The 22,724-nt window shown below is 37.5% G+C and overlaps 1 protein-coding gene across 3 annotated transcripts in view; it reads left to right on the forward strand.

Moving 5' to 3' along the window:
• DYM (dymeclin) overlaps positions 1 to 22,724 on the forward strand; it is a 265,159-nt gene that overhangs the window by 192,585 nt on the left and 49,850 nt on the right. For all 3 annotated transcript variants that reach the window (XM_023724953.1, XM_004389970.2, XM_023724952.1), the window contains one exon: positions 19,225 to 19,327. In XM_023724953.1, coding sequence (XP_023580721.1) covers positions 19,225 to 19,327 — 103 coding nt within the window. The remainder of the gene's footprint in view (positions 1 to 19,224; positions 19,328 to 22,724) is intronic.

The following is a 22,724-nucleotide window of genomic DNA, read 5'->3' on the forward strand; positions in this document are numbered from 1 at the left end:
TTCTTTTAACCATCAGATATACACATCTGAGTGTTTGTCCCTGTCTTCTCTGGAAAAAATGGTTGGATTTAAGATTTTTACAAGAGCCCCTCTGTATTAAGCACTCTCTTTGGTTAAATTAGGAGTCCTTGAGTGGTGCAGATGGTAAACAAGTTTCACTGCTAACCAAAAGGCTGGAGGTTTGAGCCCACCCAGAGGCCCAGAGGTGCTTCTGAGGAAAGGCCTGGCAGTCTGCTTCCAAAAAATCAGTATCGGAAACCCTATGGAGCACAGCTCTACTCTGATACACATGGGGTTTCCATGAGTCAGAATCAGCTTGATGGCAACTGGTTTGGATTTTTTGTTTGTTTTTGATTAATAGATATATAGATGTCTAAGAGTTTTTGATTAATAGATATATAGATGTCTAAGAGTTCTACTTTTAAATTGTAAAGTTTATAGGGATTCACATTCTCTTTCATGTGAGTTAATATGATGAACCTCATAGTAGTGTAATAACAATCAAAAACATTTCAAATTTGAGCCTCAAGGAGTCTGGTGGATTCAGTCCATAAATAGGACCGGTGGGTGGATGGGTGATATCAGGTAGGCTTCACTGACTAAAGTGACTTTTAAAAAGTGATTTGAGGACAGACATTTGGTGGATTAGTAGGTTGTTCCAAGCGTAGGGGGTGGCATGAAAGAAGATATAGGCAGGAGTGGGCGAAAGAGACAAAGGGTGCATTTAGAAGAAAAGAATGGGGAATGGGACAGGGTGTGGGAGGAGATGAGATCAGACATACGAACTGGAAAAGAGTTGTGGAGCCATTTGAAGACAAGAAAAAAGTTTAAATGTTGAGAGAGTCAACACTCTGATTAGAAGAAGAGGTTTGGTGAACATATACCCTAAAAAGAAAGAAAGCTGGCAGTTTAGTGTGTTTCATTGTTTAGTAAGAAGGGTAATTAAATGGGTGGAGTAACACATGAGTGATTATTACGTGGGTGACCATCTAACCCCACACAACCTTGACTCCAGATGCTTTGCTCTCTTCCGTGACATGTGGCAACTCCAAATGATTCTCTAAAACAAATCATATACTGTCCACTTGCAGGCTAGACTCAGACCAGAGAGGTGCTGTGTTTGGCTTGCATGCACAGTGTTTTTAAAAAGTTAAAATTTATTGCTAACATCTAACAATTAAAAGTTGAAAGAGCAGGTAACACAGCCCACATTCTTGAATGCCAGTCATCAATTGGAACTGGCTGCTGGCTTTCTTCCTTAGGCTCCCTATTAAGGGTTTTTATATTAATTCTCTTATTTAACCATCACAATACCTCTGATGAAGAGCTGTCACTATCATCATCGGCACACCTAAGGAAACTGAGTCTCAGAGAAGTTAAGTGCCCAAGTTCACACGACTAGCACGGCTAGTAAGTAGAGGAGCTGGTATCTAACTTATCCTAAATTCCTTTATTCATAATAGCAAAAACAAGGTTATTTTTATCTTTAATTTCAGTTGAAAAATTATTAATAATCCATAAATATTATATAATGCTAACTATAGAGCCCTAGGTATCAAGTCAATTATATTATTTAAATTGTGCAAGGTTAAAATTGTCATTTTGTCAATTTTCCCTAAATTCCGTAAGGCTGGATTTAACCTAGACTACTTTTTCATTTCTGCAGTGCTGAGATTTGTTGTCTGAATTGTCCAAATATGTTACTAATTAGGAATTGGGAAATATGTTTTTTTAACACTTTTTTCCTATTTTAAGACCTTATTTAACGTGATTCCATTCCATGAAAATGACAACTAATCACTACCACAGAACAAGAGTGGGCACTTATGTCTGTAGTTTTCTGTTTCCAAAAGAAGCACAGAATTTAAGCTTCGCTTTGAATTAAAATTGTCTATGATTTAGATAACAATTTATATCTTTTGTTGAGAAACAAATATCTCTTCCCCACGAAGATAAACTTGTATATTCTAGCTTAATAAATATTTACTTTTTGTCTGAACAGATTAGATTCTTTAATCCCAGACTGTTTGTGTCTGTCTAAACAGCATTGTTATCAGACTAGAACTAGTGTTTTCAGTTTTCCCCATAACAGACTACTTGACAAATAATGACACACATCTATTACACAAAAGTAAATTAGATTAAATACTAACTTGTACTATGGGTTAATGAACATTTATAGCATAGGTCGTGTGACTTACTCTACTGAAAGTAAGGAAAATATTATCACTGCCGACTTTAGCTTAAATTTTAAAAGAAATTCAAACAGTGAGTGTTTTTAATGAAGTACCTTTTACCCAAAGCAGGAGGGCTCTGTTATGGTGCTGGTAATAAGAGAGCAGCATGTTTTACTCTTATCTCTGTTGATTGAAGAATGAGCAAAATACCAAAGCAGTTAGGTACAGAGGAAGTAGTAGATACCTTGATGTCAGACAGATCTTGGGAAAATTATTCCCCTCATATCCCTTCTCTGTAAAATAGAGATAGCACTACCTACCTTATAGATTACTCTTGACAGTAATTTCTGTAAAGGCCCAACCCTGTACTTGGTATGTTAATAAGGTACTCTATAGATGGTAATTATCATAATCATCATTAACAAAAAATAACTTTGCCATTTTTACTGACCTGAAGACCCGTATTACTTCACTTACTGTATGGCGACCATATATTCCAAGTAAAAATTGTGACAGTGATTTGTAAGCAAATGTAGAAGCACATTTGTGGAAATTTAAGTACTCAGTGTGTTAGGAAACTACAGTAGGTTACTTGAACTGGGCACTGTCCAAGAAAATTGGAAACATGGACACTCTTTGAGCCTAATATGTCTGCACTGAATATTGATCAAATTCCCTTATCAGTACTGTGAAAAATCTTTGTGTAACCCAGAGATATCAAGCTTTAGATTTTAGATAACGTGTAGCCAAATACAGTTCAACAACAGTCTTATTCCTGAAGACACTGAGATCATTATGGAATGGAAGAAGCATTGGATCAGGAATCAGAAGACCAGGATTTCTCTGTCTCTAGCTTGCTGTGTGACCTTGGTAAGGTTATCACCTCTCTAGTTTTTCCTCAGTACTCAAATGAGGGAGCTGGATTACATCTTTAAGATCCCAAATATAATATACCAGTGGCTTTCAGTGTGGTGTAATGGGACCTGCTTTGTATAGTAAATCTCTTGAGAATGGGATTAACTGTAGCTGTAGAGCCAGCAGAGGGAGCACAAAACATGATTTTATGTGTGGGTCTTAGGAAAGTTGGGGGATTTTATGTGGTTAAACATTAACCACAGTTCTTAAAACAGTAGATTGTTTCCTATCAGGTTCTGCTCAACTTGATTTAAGCTATAATTTTGTCTTGAAATGGGTAACATTTTTACAACTACTGACAGAATTTTACCTCTATAATAATTGGTAGTTATAATAAAGGGCTGTGTTCTAAAAGAACATTTAATCAATGTTTATTCGTGAGGATCACCATGGTTTATGTTTTGTTTTGTTAACTTATTTTAATTAAAAACATTATAATTTTATCATATCAAAAATTCTCTGGTTGATAGTGTAATAGCCCTGCTGTTTGGAATTAACCCAGACTTGAAAGAGAACTGCAGCTTCAAATATTACAGGATTTAAAATTTTATTTAAGCGACACCGTATTTATCTAGCATCCTCAGAAATTGTGAGACTTCAAAATTTTTCCAGGTAACAAGAGTATGTTCCATTAGAGCATTACTTTAAAGATTTTTTTTTTTTTTTTTAAGTATTTTGGATAGAGATCTTGCTATTGCAGACTTTCTCGAGTTTTTAAGTACAAGGCCTTGCACACATTTAGGTCTTTTTCTTGACACTGTAGGGTCATCAGTATGAACATGCACTGTTGTACTAAACGGTAATAGACTTCTGAGTTTGCTTCTACTTTGATGTCGAGACTCCTTTCCTTTTTTTGGTTATACTACTCTCTTAGATGTCTCCTATCGGTACATATTCCCATGCAGGTTTCCCCCTTGTCTTGTTTGTTCCTTTAATTATTTAGAAGTTTTAGCTGATGAAGCTAATAGTCAAGCCTAAGAGTTAAGTTCATAGCTTTCCTTTGAGCATCAATAACCATTTCATGCATAGAAATCTTTCTCTTTTTGCTTGTGGTTTGGATCTATGTCTTAAGAAGTGAGAGATGGGGGCTGCTCCTGTATTTCAGGATGAGTCACAGGAGAGGTGGGTTTCCTATAAATTATTATAAATATATGTTTTCCTTTCTTGGTTTTTCCAAAAAGTATTTCTAAACTTTAGCTCAAAGGATATTTCATTCATCATTAATCTGTCAGTAGATTTTTTTAAAAAGGGAAAATAGAGAGGGAGTGACTGACCCACTAGTACCACTGTATTGTAAAAATGGCATGGTGGAGGCATCTGACCTCCTCTGACTTCACGAAGCGGAGAGAGAATCACCATCGGCATCAGCGCAAAGCTGATTCCTATGAAGCAGAGGTCAGACATACCTCCCCTCTCTAACCTTTTTACCCACTCTAAACCAGCCGTCCCTCCCACAGCACTCTCTGCCTCTCTGCTGAGTTTGATAATTCATTGTGATGGCGACACACAACTCACGGACGATACTCAAAATTATGGAGTTTATTAGGGAAGTAACAGGTTACAATTCAGGGTCAGGAATGACTCAGGATACAGTTCTTTATTCAGGATAGCTTCTCGGCCATGCCCACAGGCAGACCTCTCCCTTGGCCCTCAGCCTGTTGGTCCCTCAGGCCTCTTGGACTGGCCCAGTCTCTGCCCTGCTTAGGCAAGTGTTACACAGCTCTTTAGCTCCACCAGTAAGTGCCTAGAGGCACCCCACTCTACCAGTAAGACTCAGCCCAAAGGCACTCAGCTCTCTAGCTCTGTGGGCCGGCAAGCCTAACTCTGCAGACAAGTGCCCAGAAGCTCCCCACTCTACCAGCAAGCCTTCTGCCCGAAGGCGCTCAGCTCTCTCGCTCCGTGGGCTGGGAAGCCCACCACGCCATCTCCCATTTCTGCTGCCACTATTTCTCTGCTGCTACTTCTCACCCTCTTTCGCTATCTCTGATATTACAGCTCTCTCTCTCTGTCTTGATAGTCCAGGAGGTTCTCAACACAGGGATTCCAGGTCCAAAGGACATGTGCCACTCCTAGCTCTTCTTTCTTGGTGGTAGTGAGGTTCCCCCTTTCCACCTCTGGGATGGCTCATTTTAAGGCTAGTGGGATGGCAAAACTGACCAATCCCCTTGTTACGGTTCCATACACCTTATTTGTGTGGTCCCACTCCCACAAGGGTGCCATGCACCTTATTTGCAGCATTAGCAAGCTATCCACTCCCCTTGGTGGGCCACACTACGTTATCTGCATAGTCCCACCTAGTTGTTTGGTGGGAGTTACAAGACCATGGCTAGAAGGGACATATAAAAGTTATTCACTGCACTGCAGGCATATACAAGAGACATTACAGAAGAGTTGTAGAAGGGGAAAAGAAGAATGGACAGCTGTACCCTTGAAATTGTGTTCATAGAGGTGGAATAAATATACAAACAAAAGATAAAGGATGATGTATGTCAGAAATACATAGAGCAACTATAAATTTGTAATTAAGTATACAGACATGGAAAGCAAGTTGAAATAAATGGATAGAGTTTTTACAAATCTAAGATTTTTTAAAATTGTTTTATTATGGAAAAAATATATATAACAAAACATTTGCCAATTCAACATTTCTTACATGTACAATTCAATGACATTAGTTATATTCATTATATTGTGCAAAGATCTAAGATTTTTTTATAGTAATGAGGGTAACATAAGTTAAAAATTAAGATTTGTTATTCCTGTGGCCCTCTCAAACACTGGTTATATTTACTAAACTAAGAGTAAGGGCTAAGCAAAAATAAATCCCAAAGTTCTAGTTGGAACCCTAGACCAAGGGTCCAGCACCTGCAGAATATCTTCTTGTAAATTATGCTATAATATCAGTGTAGGCCTTCTGCAGAATTTCCAAATGTAGTTATCCTCTGTGTCATGTTTCCTGTGATCGTTATAACATATGACCTACAGTAGACATGCTTTATTTGGTTCATACCCCTTAGAGAAGGTTTCTTTGCACCTAGGAAATCCCTTAAGACCTGTAATAATAACTTCTAAACTGTTCATCCTGGCTCCTCTTGTGTTCCCTATGAGATAAATATTAAATTAATATTTTATTAAATATTAAACTAATGTCTCATTAAATATTATTTGAATGCAAATTATTGCCATAAACTAGCCATACCATACTATGGAGTTTTTTTTTAAGAGATGGGTAGATTTGTTATCTGCTTGGCATGCAGTTTTCTCAGGGCACAAACAAAGGGTAACAGAGAAAGACAACCTAAATTCTTCAAGTCAGAAAATCTGTTTTTGTTGTTTACAGAACATGTTTTATAATACAGAAGAGAAAACACCATAAAACTTTTAGCAAGTCTCATGTCTTTAGAATTGCATATTAATTGCAAAATAGTTTAGGTCTTTCATTGCACTTGAATTTGTATCAGGATATACATTTTTTCAAGTATGTAATCCATGAAATAGGTATAAAAGTAAGTTGAAATTGGGGTAAATTTTTTATTTTGAGATAAATTACCAATTTTTAATTTACCCCCACGTATCTAGGGTCATTCTTGCTAAATAGCATTTAAGACCAAATTTAGTCAAAATTTGAAAAATCTGTATTCTTGGTAGGCTGTTTCATTCTGGAAATTTCATATTTTTCAGCTTTGAGAACTTTTCTTGAAATAATTCTTTAATAATGTCCTCCTTCTCTCGTTCCATTTTCTCTATTCTTTTTAAGAATCCTATTAGTTGGATGTTAGAACTTATGGACTAGTTCCCTAATTGTCATTTCTCTACTATTTTCCTTCTCTTTGTCTTTTTGTTCCACTTTCTGGGAGATTTCTTCAAATTTATTTTCCAACCCTTCTGTTAAAATTTTTATTTCTGCTATCATATTTTCATTTTCTAAGAGTTCTTTCTTATTCTTTGATATTCCTTCTTATATGGCCTCCTTCTTGTTTCATACCTGCAATATATTTACTTTTCTCCCCGAGCTTAGTAATTGTACATTTTGGAAGTTGTTTCCTGCTTCTTGCATTGTCTCTGTTCTATTCAGGCTTTTTTTTTCTTGTTTGCTTGTCTTGTCTGTCATTCTGTTGGCTCTCTCTGGTGATCCTTGGCAAAGAGTTCCTATTTAGAAGTGACACACTTAGAGAACTGATTGAAAGTTCTGTGTACTTGGGTTGGGCCTCATTTTCAGGTGCGCCAACTGGACTGTTTCTTTGGGGAATCCCCGAGTATCGGTCTCTCTGGTTCTTTTTGTCTTGTGCTTTTCAGTTTCTAATGAGAGGAATTCTCCAGTATTTTTCCCAGGTGTACAAACTGAGCTGATGGCGTTCTGTGAGCTGATTGTATTTGACCTCACCTGCAGCCCGCTTTCTAATAGCTGGTGTTTCTAATACTTGCACCTTTCTGGAGCTCTAGAATATAAACTGGTTTGCCCCAGGTCTTCCCTCACTTCTAGCTTAGGTTTTGGCTTTCTCTGGTCTGTCTTCTTTTCTCTATCTATACTATTCACTGAGTTTTCTCATCCATAGCCATGACTTGAAATTCTGGTTATATGTGTTGTTGTTGTTGGGTGCCGTCGAGTCGATTCCAACTCACAGCGACCCCGTGTGACAGAGTAGAACTGCCCCATAGGGTTTTCTTGGCTGTAATCTTTACAGAAACAGATTGCCAGGTCTTTCTTCTGCAAAGCCACTTGGTGGGTTTGAACTGTCAACCTTTCAGTTAGCAGCTGAGCGTACTTGAAGTGTTGTACCACCAGGGCTGCTTTGGTTATATGTTTATAATTCCCAAATGTTTATCTTTAACCTTATCTCTTCCCTGAAGCCAGATTCATACATCCAGCTGTCTGCTTGGAACCTGCACTTGGATGACTAATAGACATCTCAAACTTACCATATTCAAAACTTTCAGTTTCCCTGGAGCCTGCCCTCCTCCCCACAAGTCTTTCCCATCTTGGTAAATGCTAAGCCCATCCTTCCATTTGCTTAGGCTAAAAATCTTGATGACATCCTTGACTCTTTCTCTTATACCCTAAATCCAATCTAGCAGCAAATCCTTTTGGCTTTGCCTTCAGAATGTATCTAGAATCTGCCACTCCTCACTGCTTTCCCTGCTATCACCATTGGCAGTAGCATTTAATGGACTTTCGGCTACTACCTTTGCCCCTCTTACTTTCTTAAGAGGAAAGTCAGAGTGACCTTTTGAAAATGTAAGTCAGAACAGGTCACGTCTCTGCTTAAAAACTTCTAGTGGCTCTCCATTTCACTCAGTGGAATAGCCAAAGTCCTTAAAATGGTCTGCAAATCTGAGTTTTGAGTCATGCTCAGCAAAAGATCTTTCACACTCTCCCGAATTATAAAAAAGTTATCCTGCATTCTCTCTCTCTGTGTATGTATGTGTGTCCTGTGTATGAAATAAGGTAGAATTCTACCTTTTTTTTCCCAAATAGAAATCCGATTAGTTGGATATTCAACCTCCTGGACCAGTTCTGCAATTATCATCTAACACCACTTATTACTTAGTCAGCTTTTACCACTGAGATCAGTGTTTTTCTAAATTACATTCTGTTCTGTTGATTTATTCATCTAGTGCCAATAACACAATGTTTAATGCATTTTAGCACGTTTTATTATCTGGCAGGGCAAGCTCCTAACCTCGCCCTTCCACCTCAAATTGTTCTTTAAATTTTTTTCTTGGTTCATCATGCCATTTAAAAGGAAATTACATATAAATGTATGTTTAGCCCTACCAGCGGTGATTGAATTACCCTTAAAGTGATGGAAATGTTATTACTAATTTTACTGGATGATCATTTCTCCTTTTGTTAAACCTATTAAATTCTTTATATCACCAAGTCAGACTCTTAGTGAAAGAGTTTAGATTTAAGCAGTCTTTACAATTCATAGATGATTTGCTTGTTACCACAAAACCCACAAACAGTATGTATTCAGCTCTCTCTCCTGGCAAAACAAATCTGTTTATTTTACCCATGTTTCCTTTGGTTATGTGTTGTTCTCTTTCTCAGCTATAAATTCACAATACACACTACTTTTATTACTATTTTTTTTTACCTGTGGTGGTTTTTTTTTTTTTGAAACATGTTAGGCGTACTATTTTTAAGATTTTGAGTACATGTTAAGCATATTATTTTTAAGATTTTTCTCTTCTGTAGTTAGGCTTTTCAAAGCTAACTAAGAAAAAAGAATGCACATATAATTCTTGATGTATGAACAGCCTTTTATAAACCAGAGAAATGGAGAACTCTAAATTTGGGTTTCTTTGCCCTTTTCTTCCAAATCAAAAAATGCCTGTAGAATAAGTGACTTAAAAAATGAAAAGTAATTTATGCAACTACAGAGAGGCCCTCTATGTTGTTTTTAGTGAACAGGTTACTCATACTCAGAAGTACTTACGTACATACTAGTGCCTCTCTTCACCTTGAGAACTTGTATTCTAAAAAAATAGAGAAATTAAATATTGAATTGTATTTCTCCTATAGAAACCCTCTTACAGAACTGTTTGATGATAATTGAAGTGCCACAATCAGTCTTATTTTTCAGTACTTTATAATCTTAATACAAAAAGACTTTAAAACATTGTTTCTGTAAGAAAAAAACATATTCATTCCCAGTTCTAAAATACCCAATTTATTAATGAAACTTTGGAACATACCTATTAGTAATTGGAGACTGGTTGTGATTATTCCAACCTCCTATTAGTAATAAACTGAAATTAGTAGAGAACAGAACTAATTTTCATTAAGCCCTGTGGATGAGGATCAGAAATATGTCTTTGATTATTTTTATATGTATCCACTTTTCTGGATGGAAAGGATTAGAGGTTGATCATCTGTCTATTCCAACTACCACTATGAAGAAATAAGAAAAAGAATGAAAATAGAATTTCACGATTTTTTATCAAATTGGCAATATTAGTGATTTCTTCCTTTTTCATCATTTTGTTTTCTGCTCTTCAAAATATTATACCTTTATGAAATATTGTAACTATTGCATTAAATGAATTGGACTCATTGCATAAAATCAGGAAGCAACTTTCATCATTTCTCCACCAAACTGACTCTAAATTCATTCCGCTCTTACTCCTAGATAAGATCTTAGGGAGGCCCCATACCCTTTTTAGTCCCTTTTGGTCAAAGGAACATCTCATATCAGCAGTTAAAAATCTCCATCCTTCCTGAGGTTCTCCCTCCAGCCAAAGATTAGACAGGCCTAGAAAACAAACAGTAACACACGTAGTTCAACCATATACACGAGACTAAATGAGCACACCAGCCCAGGGGCAAGGCCAAGAAGGCAGGAGGAGACAGGAAAGCTGGACGAATACAAATGGGGTACCCAGGGTCGAGAAGGGGAGGGTGTTGACACATCGTGGTGTTAGCAACCAATGTCACAAAACAATTTGTGTATTAATTGTTGAATGAGAAACTAATTTGCTCTGTAAACTTTCACCTAAAGCACAAAGAAAAAAAAAAATTCCATCCAGATCAATGGTTACATTTCTCCAGTTCAAAGTATTAATCAAAATTTCAAACTCTTATCTGTTCCCCCCCACCTCTGGCTGCTTCAGACTTGGCACCGGCAGTGGAGGAATACGATGTGTTCAGCTTCTTTCTCTTTCCATACCCCTTCCTGCCCGCTTCCACTCTTTGCTGTCTCCGACTTCTGCAGTGGTAGGCTCATGAAGAAAAGGGTTAGAGAGAAGGGCACAGTCTTACAGAGTGTGTACAGATGTCATCTGACGTTGGTCCTCTCTGGTTGTAGTAGCTGTCCAAAACTGCCTTTTTGTCAGGGAACACATTTGCAGGTTCCTTGGAGATCCTCTCATGTGCATTTTGACAAGGATAGTACCTCTCCTCAAGCTGCTCACTTAAAATTGTCCCCTTAGCCACTAACAGTCTACCTCCTGTCTTGGATCTCACCACCCCTGTAGACAGGCCTCTTGGGACTCCAGGATAGTTCCCTAAGACATGGCCCATATCTGGTCTATGAGAAACAATAATTTTAGTCCACCGGCAGTGGAAAGACAGATGACTGACAAAATTGCCTTCTCTTCACTCTGCCACCAGACGGGCAGCTCCAGCCACAGTTTCTCCCCTTTAGATTTCAGATGATGAGAGTCAGGCACTAGCTCTTCTGTTGCAGATTCCCAGGGATACAAGTCCAGTACTCCTAGGGATTCATGTGAACCACCCACCCCCACACTAAGTTTTAGGTAATTATACAACCCAGCAATTCCACTCCTAGGTGTTCAAAAGAAATGAAACATGTTCACACAAAAACTTGTATGAGAATGTTTATAGCAGCTTTGTTCATAGAATCCCCTAACTGGAAACAACCCACATGTCCACAGCTAGTAAGTAAATAAATTGAGGTACGTCTATGCAATGGAAAACGACTCAGCGATAAAAAAGAATGAATTACAGATACACAAAACAACATGGATAAATTTTAAAAGCATTATGCTGAGTGAGAGAAGCCAGAAACGGAAGAGTGCATATGATATTCCATTTACATGAAATTCCAGAAAAGGCAAAATTAAGAGTCACAGAAGACAGATGGCAGGGGGGATGTTGGATGGAGGAGGGATTGACTAGAGAGGCACAAGGAAACTTAGTGTAATGGAATGGTTCTGTATCTTGATGACTTTCTTCATTTTTCATAGAATTGTATACTTAAAACTGGTAAATCTTATTGTATATAAATTCTACCTCAAAAAGTAAGGTACCAGTAGTATAAGAGTATATTGGTGGGGAAAAAAAAAAAGAAAAGAGTATATTGAAGTGCCAAGTGAGTAGTGGAGAAGTCACTGTAGTTCAGAGGCAGAGAGAGCACAGGTTAGAGAAAGCTTTCACAGAGAGTATGGAATCGATGGCATTTGAGTTGTGGCTTGAAGGAGAAGCAGAGAGGAGGAAGAGAGTGTGTCATGGATTGAATTATGTACCCCCAAAAAATGTGTGTATCAGTTTGGCTGGGCCATGATTCCTGGTGTTGTGTGATTTTCCTGTATGTTGTAAATCCTGCCTCTATGATGTTAATGAAGGAGGATGGGTGACAGTTGTGTTAGTGAGGCAGGACTCAATCTATAAGATTAGATTGTGTCCTGAGGCAATCTCTTGATACATAAAAGGGAGAAATGAGCAGAGAGACCGGGAGACCTCATACCACCAAGAAACAGTGCCAGGAGCAGAGCGTGTCCTTTGGACCCGGGGTGCCTGCGCAGAGAAGCTCCTAGTCCGGGGGAACATTGATGAGAAGGCCGACAGAGAGAGAAAGCCTTTCCCTGGAGCTGACGCCCTGAATTTGGACTTTTAGCCTACTTTACTGTGAAGAAATAAATTTCTCTTTGTTAAAGCCATCCACTTATGGTATTTCTGTTATAGCAGCGCTAGATGACTAAGACATAGTGTTTTCTACATATCAAAAGAATCATTGTCCCCAGAGGAGAGAGATGAAGCTTGGCCCTAAGGAGACTTGGTTTCTAGGCGCAGCTTTGCCTTTAATAATTTTAATAATTCTTTGTATTATTTTACATTTTAATTCCTCTTTAGGATTTATAAAAATTCTATATTCATTACACTATATAGCTTTGACTTTGGATAAACTATCCAACTCTCTATACCTAAGTTTCTTTATCTGTAAATCAACTCTTTTCATTCTTTTCTGGAGTTGAGGTACTTCTCATTACTTCTCATTCCCCAGATAACTAGTATTGTAAGTGTGCTAGAGGGAAGGATACTAATAATACTAGTTACCTGAGCGTGCTACAGGGAAGGAGGAAACTCTGGTGGTGTAGTGGTTAAGAGCTACAGCTGCTAACCAAAATGTCAGCAGTTCGATTCCACCAGGCACTCCTTGGAAACGCTGTGGGGCAGTTCTGCGCTGTCCTGTAGGGTCGCCGTGAGTAGGAATGAACTTGACGGCAACAGGCTGGGTTTAGAGGGAAGGACTAGAGCATGGAGCAAAGTTGCCTAAAATTTTGCAAGGATCAGCAAGGCTCTTGTGAGAAGTGTCTGAGAGAACCCCCATACCACCTCCTGGTAATTGACCTTCTCCCTGAGCACCTTTGCTGCAGAATATTACTCTAGCTCTCTGCTCCTCAGAAGCGCTGTCGTATTTCTTAAGAGTCTATACCTATTTTTTCTGTTTCCTCACATCCTACTTATTTCTCAACCACTGCCTCCTTCACACCACTGAAAATGGTTTTTGATAAGACCACTATTGATTTCTTTTATTGTGCCAAATCCAGTGACATTGTTTCATTTTTTTAATCCTGCTTTACCATTTGATAGCTTTCTTTTAAAAATTGTGGCGAAATATATATAACAAAACATTTTTATGCAGTTCAGTGACATTAATTACATTTACCATGCTGTGCAACAATCACCTCTGTCTGTTTCCAAAACTTTTATCACCTTTAACAATATCTCCATTGAGTAATATCCCCCCATTCCCCCTCCCATCTGCTCCTGGTAACCGTTAATGAGCTTTTGGTCTCTATGAAATTGTCTATTCTGGATATTCACATAAGTGGGATCATAGAGTATTTGTCCTTTTGTGACTGACTTATTTCATTCAGCATGACGTTTTCAAGGTTCATCCATGATGCAGCATATATCAGAACTTCATTCTCTGTATTGCCGAATAATATTCCATGTACGTATATACCACATTTTGTTTATTCAGTCATCTGTTTATGAACACTTGCGTTGTGGCCACCTTTGGCTATTGTGAATAATGCTGCAACAAACATTGGTATGCAAGTATTTGTTTGAGTCCCTGCTTTCAGTTCTTTTGAGTGTGATGACTACTCCCTCCTGGAAATTATTCTCTTGGCGAACAGAGTATCTTTTTCTTCTAGTTCTCCTACTTCTGACTCTTGCTCTCAGCAACTTTTGCTAGCTACCTGTGCTCTGCTCACCCTTTTAGTCTCGTGGATCTCCCAGGGTTCTGTCCTTTTACTTCTTTTCTTACATTACGCATTATCCTTGAGTCATTCCTTCCACTTCTGTGATTTCAACTGATGGTGATAATCCTAAAATTTCTCCTCACCTCTCTCCTGAGCACCACATTAGTGTTTCTGGACTGCTCACCTGGATATTTCTAACCATCTCCACCTGGAGATTCCTGAGCACCACTAGGTTTCATGGCAGAATTGATAAGAGCGCGGATTCTGGAACCATCCTGCCTGAGCAGGACCCTTGACTCTACTACTTAGTAGCTATGTGCCATGAGCAAATTACTTAACCTCTCTCTGCCTCAATTCCATCATCCCTTAAAGAAAAAGAAATGGATACTAATAGTACCTACCTCCTGTGACTGATGAACAGTGCCTAATATACAGTAAGTGCTATATAAGTCTTAGCTGCTGCTGCTGGTATTATTTTCTTCAAGGCACAGCTCTTTGTCTTTCTGGGCCCTCACCCCACCCTTCACCTCTTCTTATATTCCTAACATGTATAGTCACTTTCAGCCAGCCGCTAAGTATCCCAAGTTAGAAACCTCAGAGTTACCATAACTGTGATTTCCTTCTTTCACTCTCTGTGTTGTCTGTTTTGCTTTCCAAATCACTCATACTTGCTTTAGTTCAAGGCCTCTTCATCTCTCACTTTTAGTAATGTAAAAGTTTCCTGAAACAACTGTTTCTACTCTTGTTCTCTTGTCATTTCCTGTTCATCCTTCCCTCTAGAAGTAGAAGATTTCTAAAACCCAAATTCAGTTGTACACATGCTCAGGCCAGTGGTTTTAGGAGCCCTGGGCTCTTATAACAGGGACTCTATGGCCACCATGAGATTGGAGAGCATAGGGGAGAGGTTAAGACACAGGTGAACAAAGAGTAGTCAGCCACTTTTTCCTGCCTACCTCCTGCCTCACACCCCTATCTTTTTTTTCATACTGTAGTCCTGCTATCATAAAACACCTCTGGCTTTCAGGATGAAGTCCAAGGTCTAAGCGAGACATAAGAGGCACTGTATGAACTATCCCCACTACCACCCCAAGCTTAACCACCTACTATGTACAGCGGTGCACTTAACACTTTATGAAGTGCACAGTACGCTGTTTCCTGCACCAGCAGTGCTCGAATTTCCGTGCTTTAGTTCATCCTCTTTGCCCAGATTACCTTTACCATTACCTCAGTTTGCTTGGATAACTTCTAATTGTTCCTGAAGATTCAGCCCAAACAATATCTCCAGAAATGATTTCCTGTTCCTGCCTTCAGGTGCAGTTGTGCAGTCCTCATCGGTGTCCGTATAACTCTCTGTGCTCGTTTCCATCACCACACTGACAGTAGAACCATCTGTGTAGGTATACCCTCCTGACCTGATGTGCCCTCCGTGGGAGCAGAGACTCTGTTGCCTTTGTTTGCTTTTGGATCCCATGCAACTTGCACATTACCTGGCACATAGTAGGCCCTTGGTAAATATTTGACTTACTAAATTTCTGTCTCACTTACTTGACAGAATGAAATGTAAACCTCTTAGCATGGTACAGAGGGTCCTTTTTTATTTGGCCCCTTTCTATCTTGCCATCTTCATCTCTTGCCACCTCTCACCCCTATGGGCATTCACTGTTCTAGCCTTATGAGCTATTGACGCTTCCCTGAAGTCTCTCTATGTCTTTCTGTACGTTATTTCCCATCGCTGGGTTGCTCTCCTTCTCCTTTTACTTTTCCCAGCTAGCAACTCTCTTAGTCTTCCTCTGTGCTCCTGCAGCACTCTCTTCAGACCCATGGCATGTTCTGATTCCAGTACTATAGACATTTTTTTTATTATCCCATTAGACTTGAGCTCATTAGGCAAGCAACCATGTCTTGTTCATCATTTCATAAGACTGATGTTCCACTAGCTTCTTACTCCCTATAGAATAAAGCTCAGGGCTTTTAATATGCCATAAGCAGCCCTTCACAGTCTGTTTTCAAACCGTCTTCATTCTGGTCTCATCTTCTGCTGCCACCTGTGCACCCTAAACTGGAGCTGTTCTCAACAGCTTGTGGTTTTCTGAGCATGTTCCAGTTTGGACTGACCACGTGCATTCTTTCTGTGTGCTTCTTTGATTTGTGAAATGCTGTCTATTGGCAGGGGCTCTGAATCCTCTATGCCTTCCTCCCTGATTCTGTTTCCTTCCATGTTTTCTCAGGAAATAATGGGTATCCTACAGGTAGTGTTTATCATTTTCATATATTTTTTAATTTATTATTTCATATGTATTATCTATAAAAGATATGTAATATAGTTTTGCATTTATATTAATAGTATCATCTTGTTCACATTCTTCTACAAGGATCTTTGCTTGTTTTTTCCTCAGTATTATTTTTGAGATTTATCTATATTAATACATGTAGCTTTAGATAATTTCAAATTGCTATATTGTGTTTCATTGTATGGATATCTGACAGTTTATTAACCTATTCTATTATTGATCAATACCTATTCTAGTCTTGATTGTTTTGACTTTTCAGTTTTTTGTTGTTAATTTATAATTAACATTCTTGTACATAAAGAAAAATCTAGTCTTTTTTGTAATTTTAAAAAGTATTCTGGCAGCTCTGTTCTGACTGAGTATTAAGCACACTTGAAGATCAGTTGCACTTATTTTAAAAATCAGATTTACCCCTTTGTGCACAGACATCGTGTGTCTCTATCACTTTAACTAGAATTAATGATCTAGGGCTAGTACTTTGAGTGCAGAGTTCTATACAAAAGTTAGTTTTTGCACTCAGCAATTTGCAAGTCATGTCTTGTACGAATTTAGGTCACTTTGTCTTAAAAATGCTAAAGGAAAGTCAAAATCAGAAAGTTAAAAAAAAAAAACAACTCTGAAAGCTCTAGCTGTAAAATCTGAGGAAAAAAGCCTATTGTATAAATGAAAACTTGAAGTAAGTGTGAATTCTCTGTTTCTCATTTGTGATAGTCCCAAAACTGGAAGTGACCTCAAATCATCTGTTCTTACAAAAACGTTCGTAACGATAACTGGGAAGCAGTATCCATAGCTTGTTGAGCAGACCATTTCAACATTTGATGCCCGTAGTAGTAAAATTTTCATTATATCCAACTGAAATATCTTATGTTTCGATTGAAGCCCATGTCCTTGTTCTCTCTTCTGCTAACATGGAGAACAGATTTCAGCATTCACTTTCAGAATAAATAAATAAACAAACTAGCCCTTCTTTTCCAGAGAAAATAATCTCAAATCCTTTTTGCTTTGGTTCCTAGGACTTGTTTAATAATTTTCTTAAATTAATGATGAAAGTTACTATAGATTACCTCTATTTTTTAGTGAAGGTAGAATACTAGAACACTGAGAGAAGTAGTGTTGTAAGGTTCTTACATTATGCGTGAATTAATTTAATATTAATTTATAGTAGATTGTGATAAATATGCATATTGTAAACTCAGATAGTCACTGAAAATAAAACAAGAGGATATAGCCAAAAAGCCAAAGTAGGTGATCAAATAGAGTACTAAAAAAAAAAAAAATATTTTAGGAGTAAGGCTATTATAACCCAGAGTAAGGACTCCACTCTAGATGCACTCTAACAAAGCCAAATGAACAGACTTCAAAGAGAGAAAACTGATCTACAAGTAAATTAACTGTATGCCAGAACGTTTTCATTTCTATTGATATTCCCCATCTGTTTCCTCATTATGTTCATGTTTTTCTTTAAATTTTTCAACATTTTAAAATAGCTGTTTTAATGTTCTTTTCTGCTAATTCCAGCATCTCTAGGATCTCTTTCTATTGGCTGATTTCTTCTTCTCCTTATATGAGTCATATTTTTCTGCTTCATCACATATCTAGTAATTTTTACTGTTTGCTTGAAATTGTGGATGCCACATTGTTGAGTGTCTGGATTTTGTTGTCTTCAAGAATTGTTCAGTTTTGTTCTGGCAGATAGCTAATTTACTTGTAGATCAGTTTTATCTCTTTGAAGGTTGTTCACTTAGCTTTGCTAGGAAGCATATAGAGTTCTTACTCTGAGTTAGAATAGCCTTACTCCTAAAGCATGGCCTTTCTGAGAATTCAGCTGAATACCCAGGGTGTTCCATGAGTTTTATCCACCCTGGCTGATTGGAACTCCAACATCTCTCAGCTTTTTGTGACCTCCAAAGTCTCTGTTCAGTTCACAACTTTGTTAATTGTTGTCTCTTGTGGAGTCTTGCTCTGCACAGTACAGCTTCTTTTTTAGCCAAAGACTCAAGAAGACACTTGTGCAAATTTCTGGGGCTCCTTTCTTACAAGTCTCTCCTCTCTAGTATTCTGCCTTGCAAATTCCAGCTACCAGAGCAGCCCCAACTTCACATCTCTTCTCAGCTTTGCACAATACTGCTATGCACTGTTTGGTTCTCACCTTTCTGAGCCATAGTTTGAAGTGTTTCTCTAGGTAGAAACTCACCATTATGGGGCTTGTGTATATTTCCTTTTTTTTTTTTTCTTGAAGATCACAGTTTTGCACATCAGCTATTGTACAGTATATGAAAACAATTGCTTCATATGTATTTTGTCCAGGTTTTTAGTTGTTTACAGCAGGAGGGTTAGTCTGGTACCAGTTAATCCATCATGGCCAGAAGCAGAAATCTTAAAATACGTATGTGTAAACTCATTCTTTTTGAGAAGTAGTATATAAAGCTATAATATAGAATCATAGGCTCTGTATTATACTAGAGAAATATTCTAATCCAACACACTTATTTGAAAGTGAAATACAACAAACTCAAGTTACTTGTAATAGATTACACTGTGAGTTACTTGTAAAGTCAGTCTACTTTGCAGGCTTTCTAAATCTCTGTCCACTATTTTTTCCACTATAGTAATCTTTTAAAAATTTCATCTGTTTTAAACTGTGTAACTTTTTTTTTTTTTTTTTTAATTTTTAGAACCCTTATAATTTAAGCATCCTCGTCACTTCATTTTTTGTTACATAGATGGTATCGGTAATCCTCTTAACAAGCATGAACAAAGAATCGTGGTCATTTACCAGTATATTAGAATAATTGACATGCTGTGGAACTGTGTAATTCCATTTAAGTCCTAGAAAGGGGGACATTTAGTTCTTTTAATATAATTTGATGTTTTGTTTGTTTTTTCAGTTTATTTTCTTTGCTGTCTAAAAAGCACAACAAAGTTTTGGAACAAGCCACACAGTCGTTGAGAGGTTCACTGAGTTCCAATGATGTCCCTCTGCCAGATTATGTAAGTAGTAATCTTACTTTGTCAATAAAAAATTATTCTTTTATTGTTAAATTTATAAATAATAATACCCCTCTTTCTCAAAATTGGACTGCAGTCTTGGTGCCCTAGAAACCTTTAATACTCAAATTTTATTTCTCAAATTGAGGGAAAATTTTTAAGTGAGTATTAACAGTCGGTTAAAGAAAAGCAACTCTGAACTATTCATTATTAATAATTAGTAATCTTACTATCTTAGTCAAGAAGCCCACTCAAACTAGTTACACAAAAACAGAAGGAGGGGTTTTGTAGGAAATAAGCAAAGGTTTCTCACTGAACTCAAGGAGAGGACGTACACCTGAAACTGAAAAGCTACGGGTTCAAGAATATCCGGTTTTTCTGAGGCTATTGAGTATCTTGTTTCTGCTTCTTTTTGCTTTGGCTTTATTTATTCTTCTGCTTTCTACAAGCCAGGTTTCTCTGTTTGCTCATCAGTTCACTTGGACCTAAAATAGTAACCCCAACCCTCCCCTCTCCCATAACATGTCCGTATGAGTTGAGTGCCTTTAGCTAAGTGATCAGTCTTGAAGTTCTAATTCTCACTTGGAAAAAAGAGTATAATTGGCTGTGCTGTGATTAGTGTACCATCCTAGTCTAGTCAGCCCTGGTGGAAGAGAACAGCAGCAACAGGTTGTCTTTGTTCCATCCCCTTTAAAGATGAAGAATTTACTGCCACTTGACCTCAGAGGATGATGATGGAGTAGAACAGAAGGAGCATTATATGATAATAGAAGAAGAAAGCGTGATGAGTTCCTTTAGGGCAGTGCTGCTATCTGTTACATTTCTTATGTTTCAGAACATGGCCTAGATAAGGATGCTAAAAATAATCTTGTCATAAATCACAGAAGTTCAAGTTCTAATAACGGCCTGCCTAAATCACCAGATAACAATTTAGTGGACTGAACCTAGAAACTTTATTAGAGAATTTTAAATTGTGAGTCTAAAGTGGTGATGCATACCAGACAGTTGGAGAGTTGTTTTGCTTGTTTCCTGTGGTTTGTTTCATTTCTAAATGGTTGGCTGATACGAGACTGTGGGAACAGCACCCAGTCCGGATATCAGTCGCTGATAAACAAAGATAGCTGTGTGCAGCCACAACCTGCTGATGCTATTTTTCTTCTCTTTTGTGTAGAGAGAAAGAAAGAAGGTGTGTGTGTGTGTGTGTGTGTGTGTGTGTGTGTGTGTGTGTGTGTGTGTGTGTGCGCGCGCGCGCGCGGTTATGGTCTGTCATCCCATCAAGGTATTAAGTTTATGATTCCGAAGAACTTCTCTTTTAAAAAGCAGTATCTTTTATAATCTTCCTGCTAGTAAAATATTTTGAACTTTTTAAAATTAGCACAATAGCTTGCTTAATTCTATACTTGCCATGACTTGTTATAATAAAAATGCTTCTTTCTAATTGCTCCTTGAAAACTTCAGTTGGATGCCAGGGTGGCAGTGGGAAATTATGTTTATTAAGAACTTGGATTTGGTTCATCTGTTAAATGTATTGTTTTTATCCAGTTATCATTTGATTTATGTAGTATTCTTGTGTCAGTTCATTACACAAAAATGTATTGAATTAATACAGTCCTGAGGTTGCCCTAGCAGCATTCTCCTTTTATAAGAGATTCATAGAATTGATACTTCTTAGAGAAGATAGGTCATATGTAATAGTATTTGACAATTATGAAAGTGATTTTTCAATGAAAGGACAGTACCTAAGTTTGAATCATAACAAACATGTGAATTCTACTATTGAACTTTACCATTTTTAGAGTTACTGATTGACTATTTTCTTCTTACATAAACTTTTCGCTAAATACAAATGAATTTCTTAGAGCATCTGCTTCTTAGAGATATTGGAAAAATTCCATTTGGAATCTGCCACTCATGGTCCTTATTTTAACGTTTGTGCATATGAGACTTTGTAAATCACAACAATTTCCAAATGGGTTTATGAACTTGAATTTTGCTGCCTTTCTTCAGAGTTAATTGAAGAGGGTAGTTAGCACTGATTCAGTAGTCGTGATGATAACTGAATCATTCTTGCCACTGATCTGAAAAGTGATTAAAACAAACAGTAGTAACCTTCAAAGTTAGTGATGTAGTATGTTCTTCTTTCATGATAACTCAGTGTTTTATTGGCCATTTCCATTGCTCAAAAGAGTGGTTTGTACGTTTGAAACCATGTTCTTATTGTCCTCTTTTAAACTGATCATTAACTGAGAAAAGAAAATATGTTCCTTCCTTTTTCTTCCCTAGAAATTTTACTTGTTAAATGTCTTTGCCAACAACCACAAAAATTTCTGCTTCCTAGCCTAATGCTTTAGACCACTTGTGTGTAAAAGATGGAAAGGGAAAATGAAAGGGTCTTAATGCAGCAGTGGATTCCCAGATGCACACTTTCTCCAGCAGGACTGAATGGACTCTCTTAGCAAAGAGTTTGGATAAGTGCTTCAAAATAAAGATATGTTTTTCTTCTCACTGTAGTACATAGAGTGCTTTCAGTCTATCTAGAGGTTTCTGAGTTTATTAAGAAAATGTTTCTCCTCATTTTACTGTGTAATTCACAAGCCAGTTGAGTGATGCCATGGAAAGCAAATAGTAAGTTATAAAAACATTAATATTAGTACTTCATGTTTCTCTGAACATCTCAGGAGAAACCTAAAAACTTCTATCAAGTTCTAGATAATGAGGAAACTGCCTTGGTTGCTTAAGGGAAAATAAAGCAAAAATTACACTGAAGTCCTGCTGAGAGAGAGGGAGAGAGAGAGAAAGAGATAGACCACTACAGAGAGCCATAGCTGATTCGTCTGCCTCTACAGGGTTAATAAAGGTGTTTGGGGAAGCAAGTAAAGTTTAGCTGACTTGGCTGTGCTTTGTTGTCTTTATATCAAGGTTTTATAAAATTTAATTCAATGGTTAAAAGTTAAAGGCACAGGAGAGAACTGTTAAGGAAAATCTTTCAACAGAAACAAAACTTATGAATATCATCACAATTCATCTAAGCTTTGTTTCCCTTATTTCTAACAATCATTTTAGCAACTATTTCAGAAGAGAAGACTCTAACTTTTATTCTAGTTAGAACCAGAAGGAACCAAATTATATTGCCCTTTGATCATCAAAGAGTTTTCAAATTTTTCTGTAGGACTTGATACTGCAGTCTAACTCCAGACAGTAAATGTGAAGACAAAAGCCAAAAGGAGATAATAAGGAAAACATACCATGTTCATGGATAGGCAGACTCAACATTGTGAAAATGACAATTCTGCCGAAACCAATTTGCAAATACAACCCAATCCCGATCCAAATACCAAAAACATTCTTCAAAGAGATGGAAAAACTAATCATTAACTTTATATGGAAAGGGAAGAAGCCC

Source organism: Trichechus manatus, unplaced genomic scaffold (genome assembly GCF_000243295.1).
Source record: "Trichechus manatus latirostris isolate Lorelei unplaced genomic scaffold, TriManLat1.0 scaffold00272, whole genome shotgun sequence".
Classification (NCBI taxonomy): Eukaryota; Metazoa; Chordata; class Mammalia; order Sirenia; family Trichechidae; genus Trichechus; species Trichechus manatus.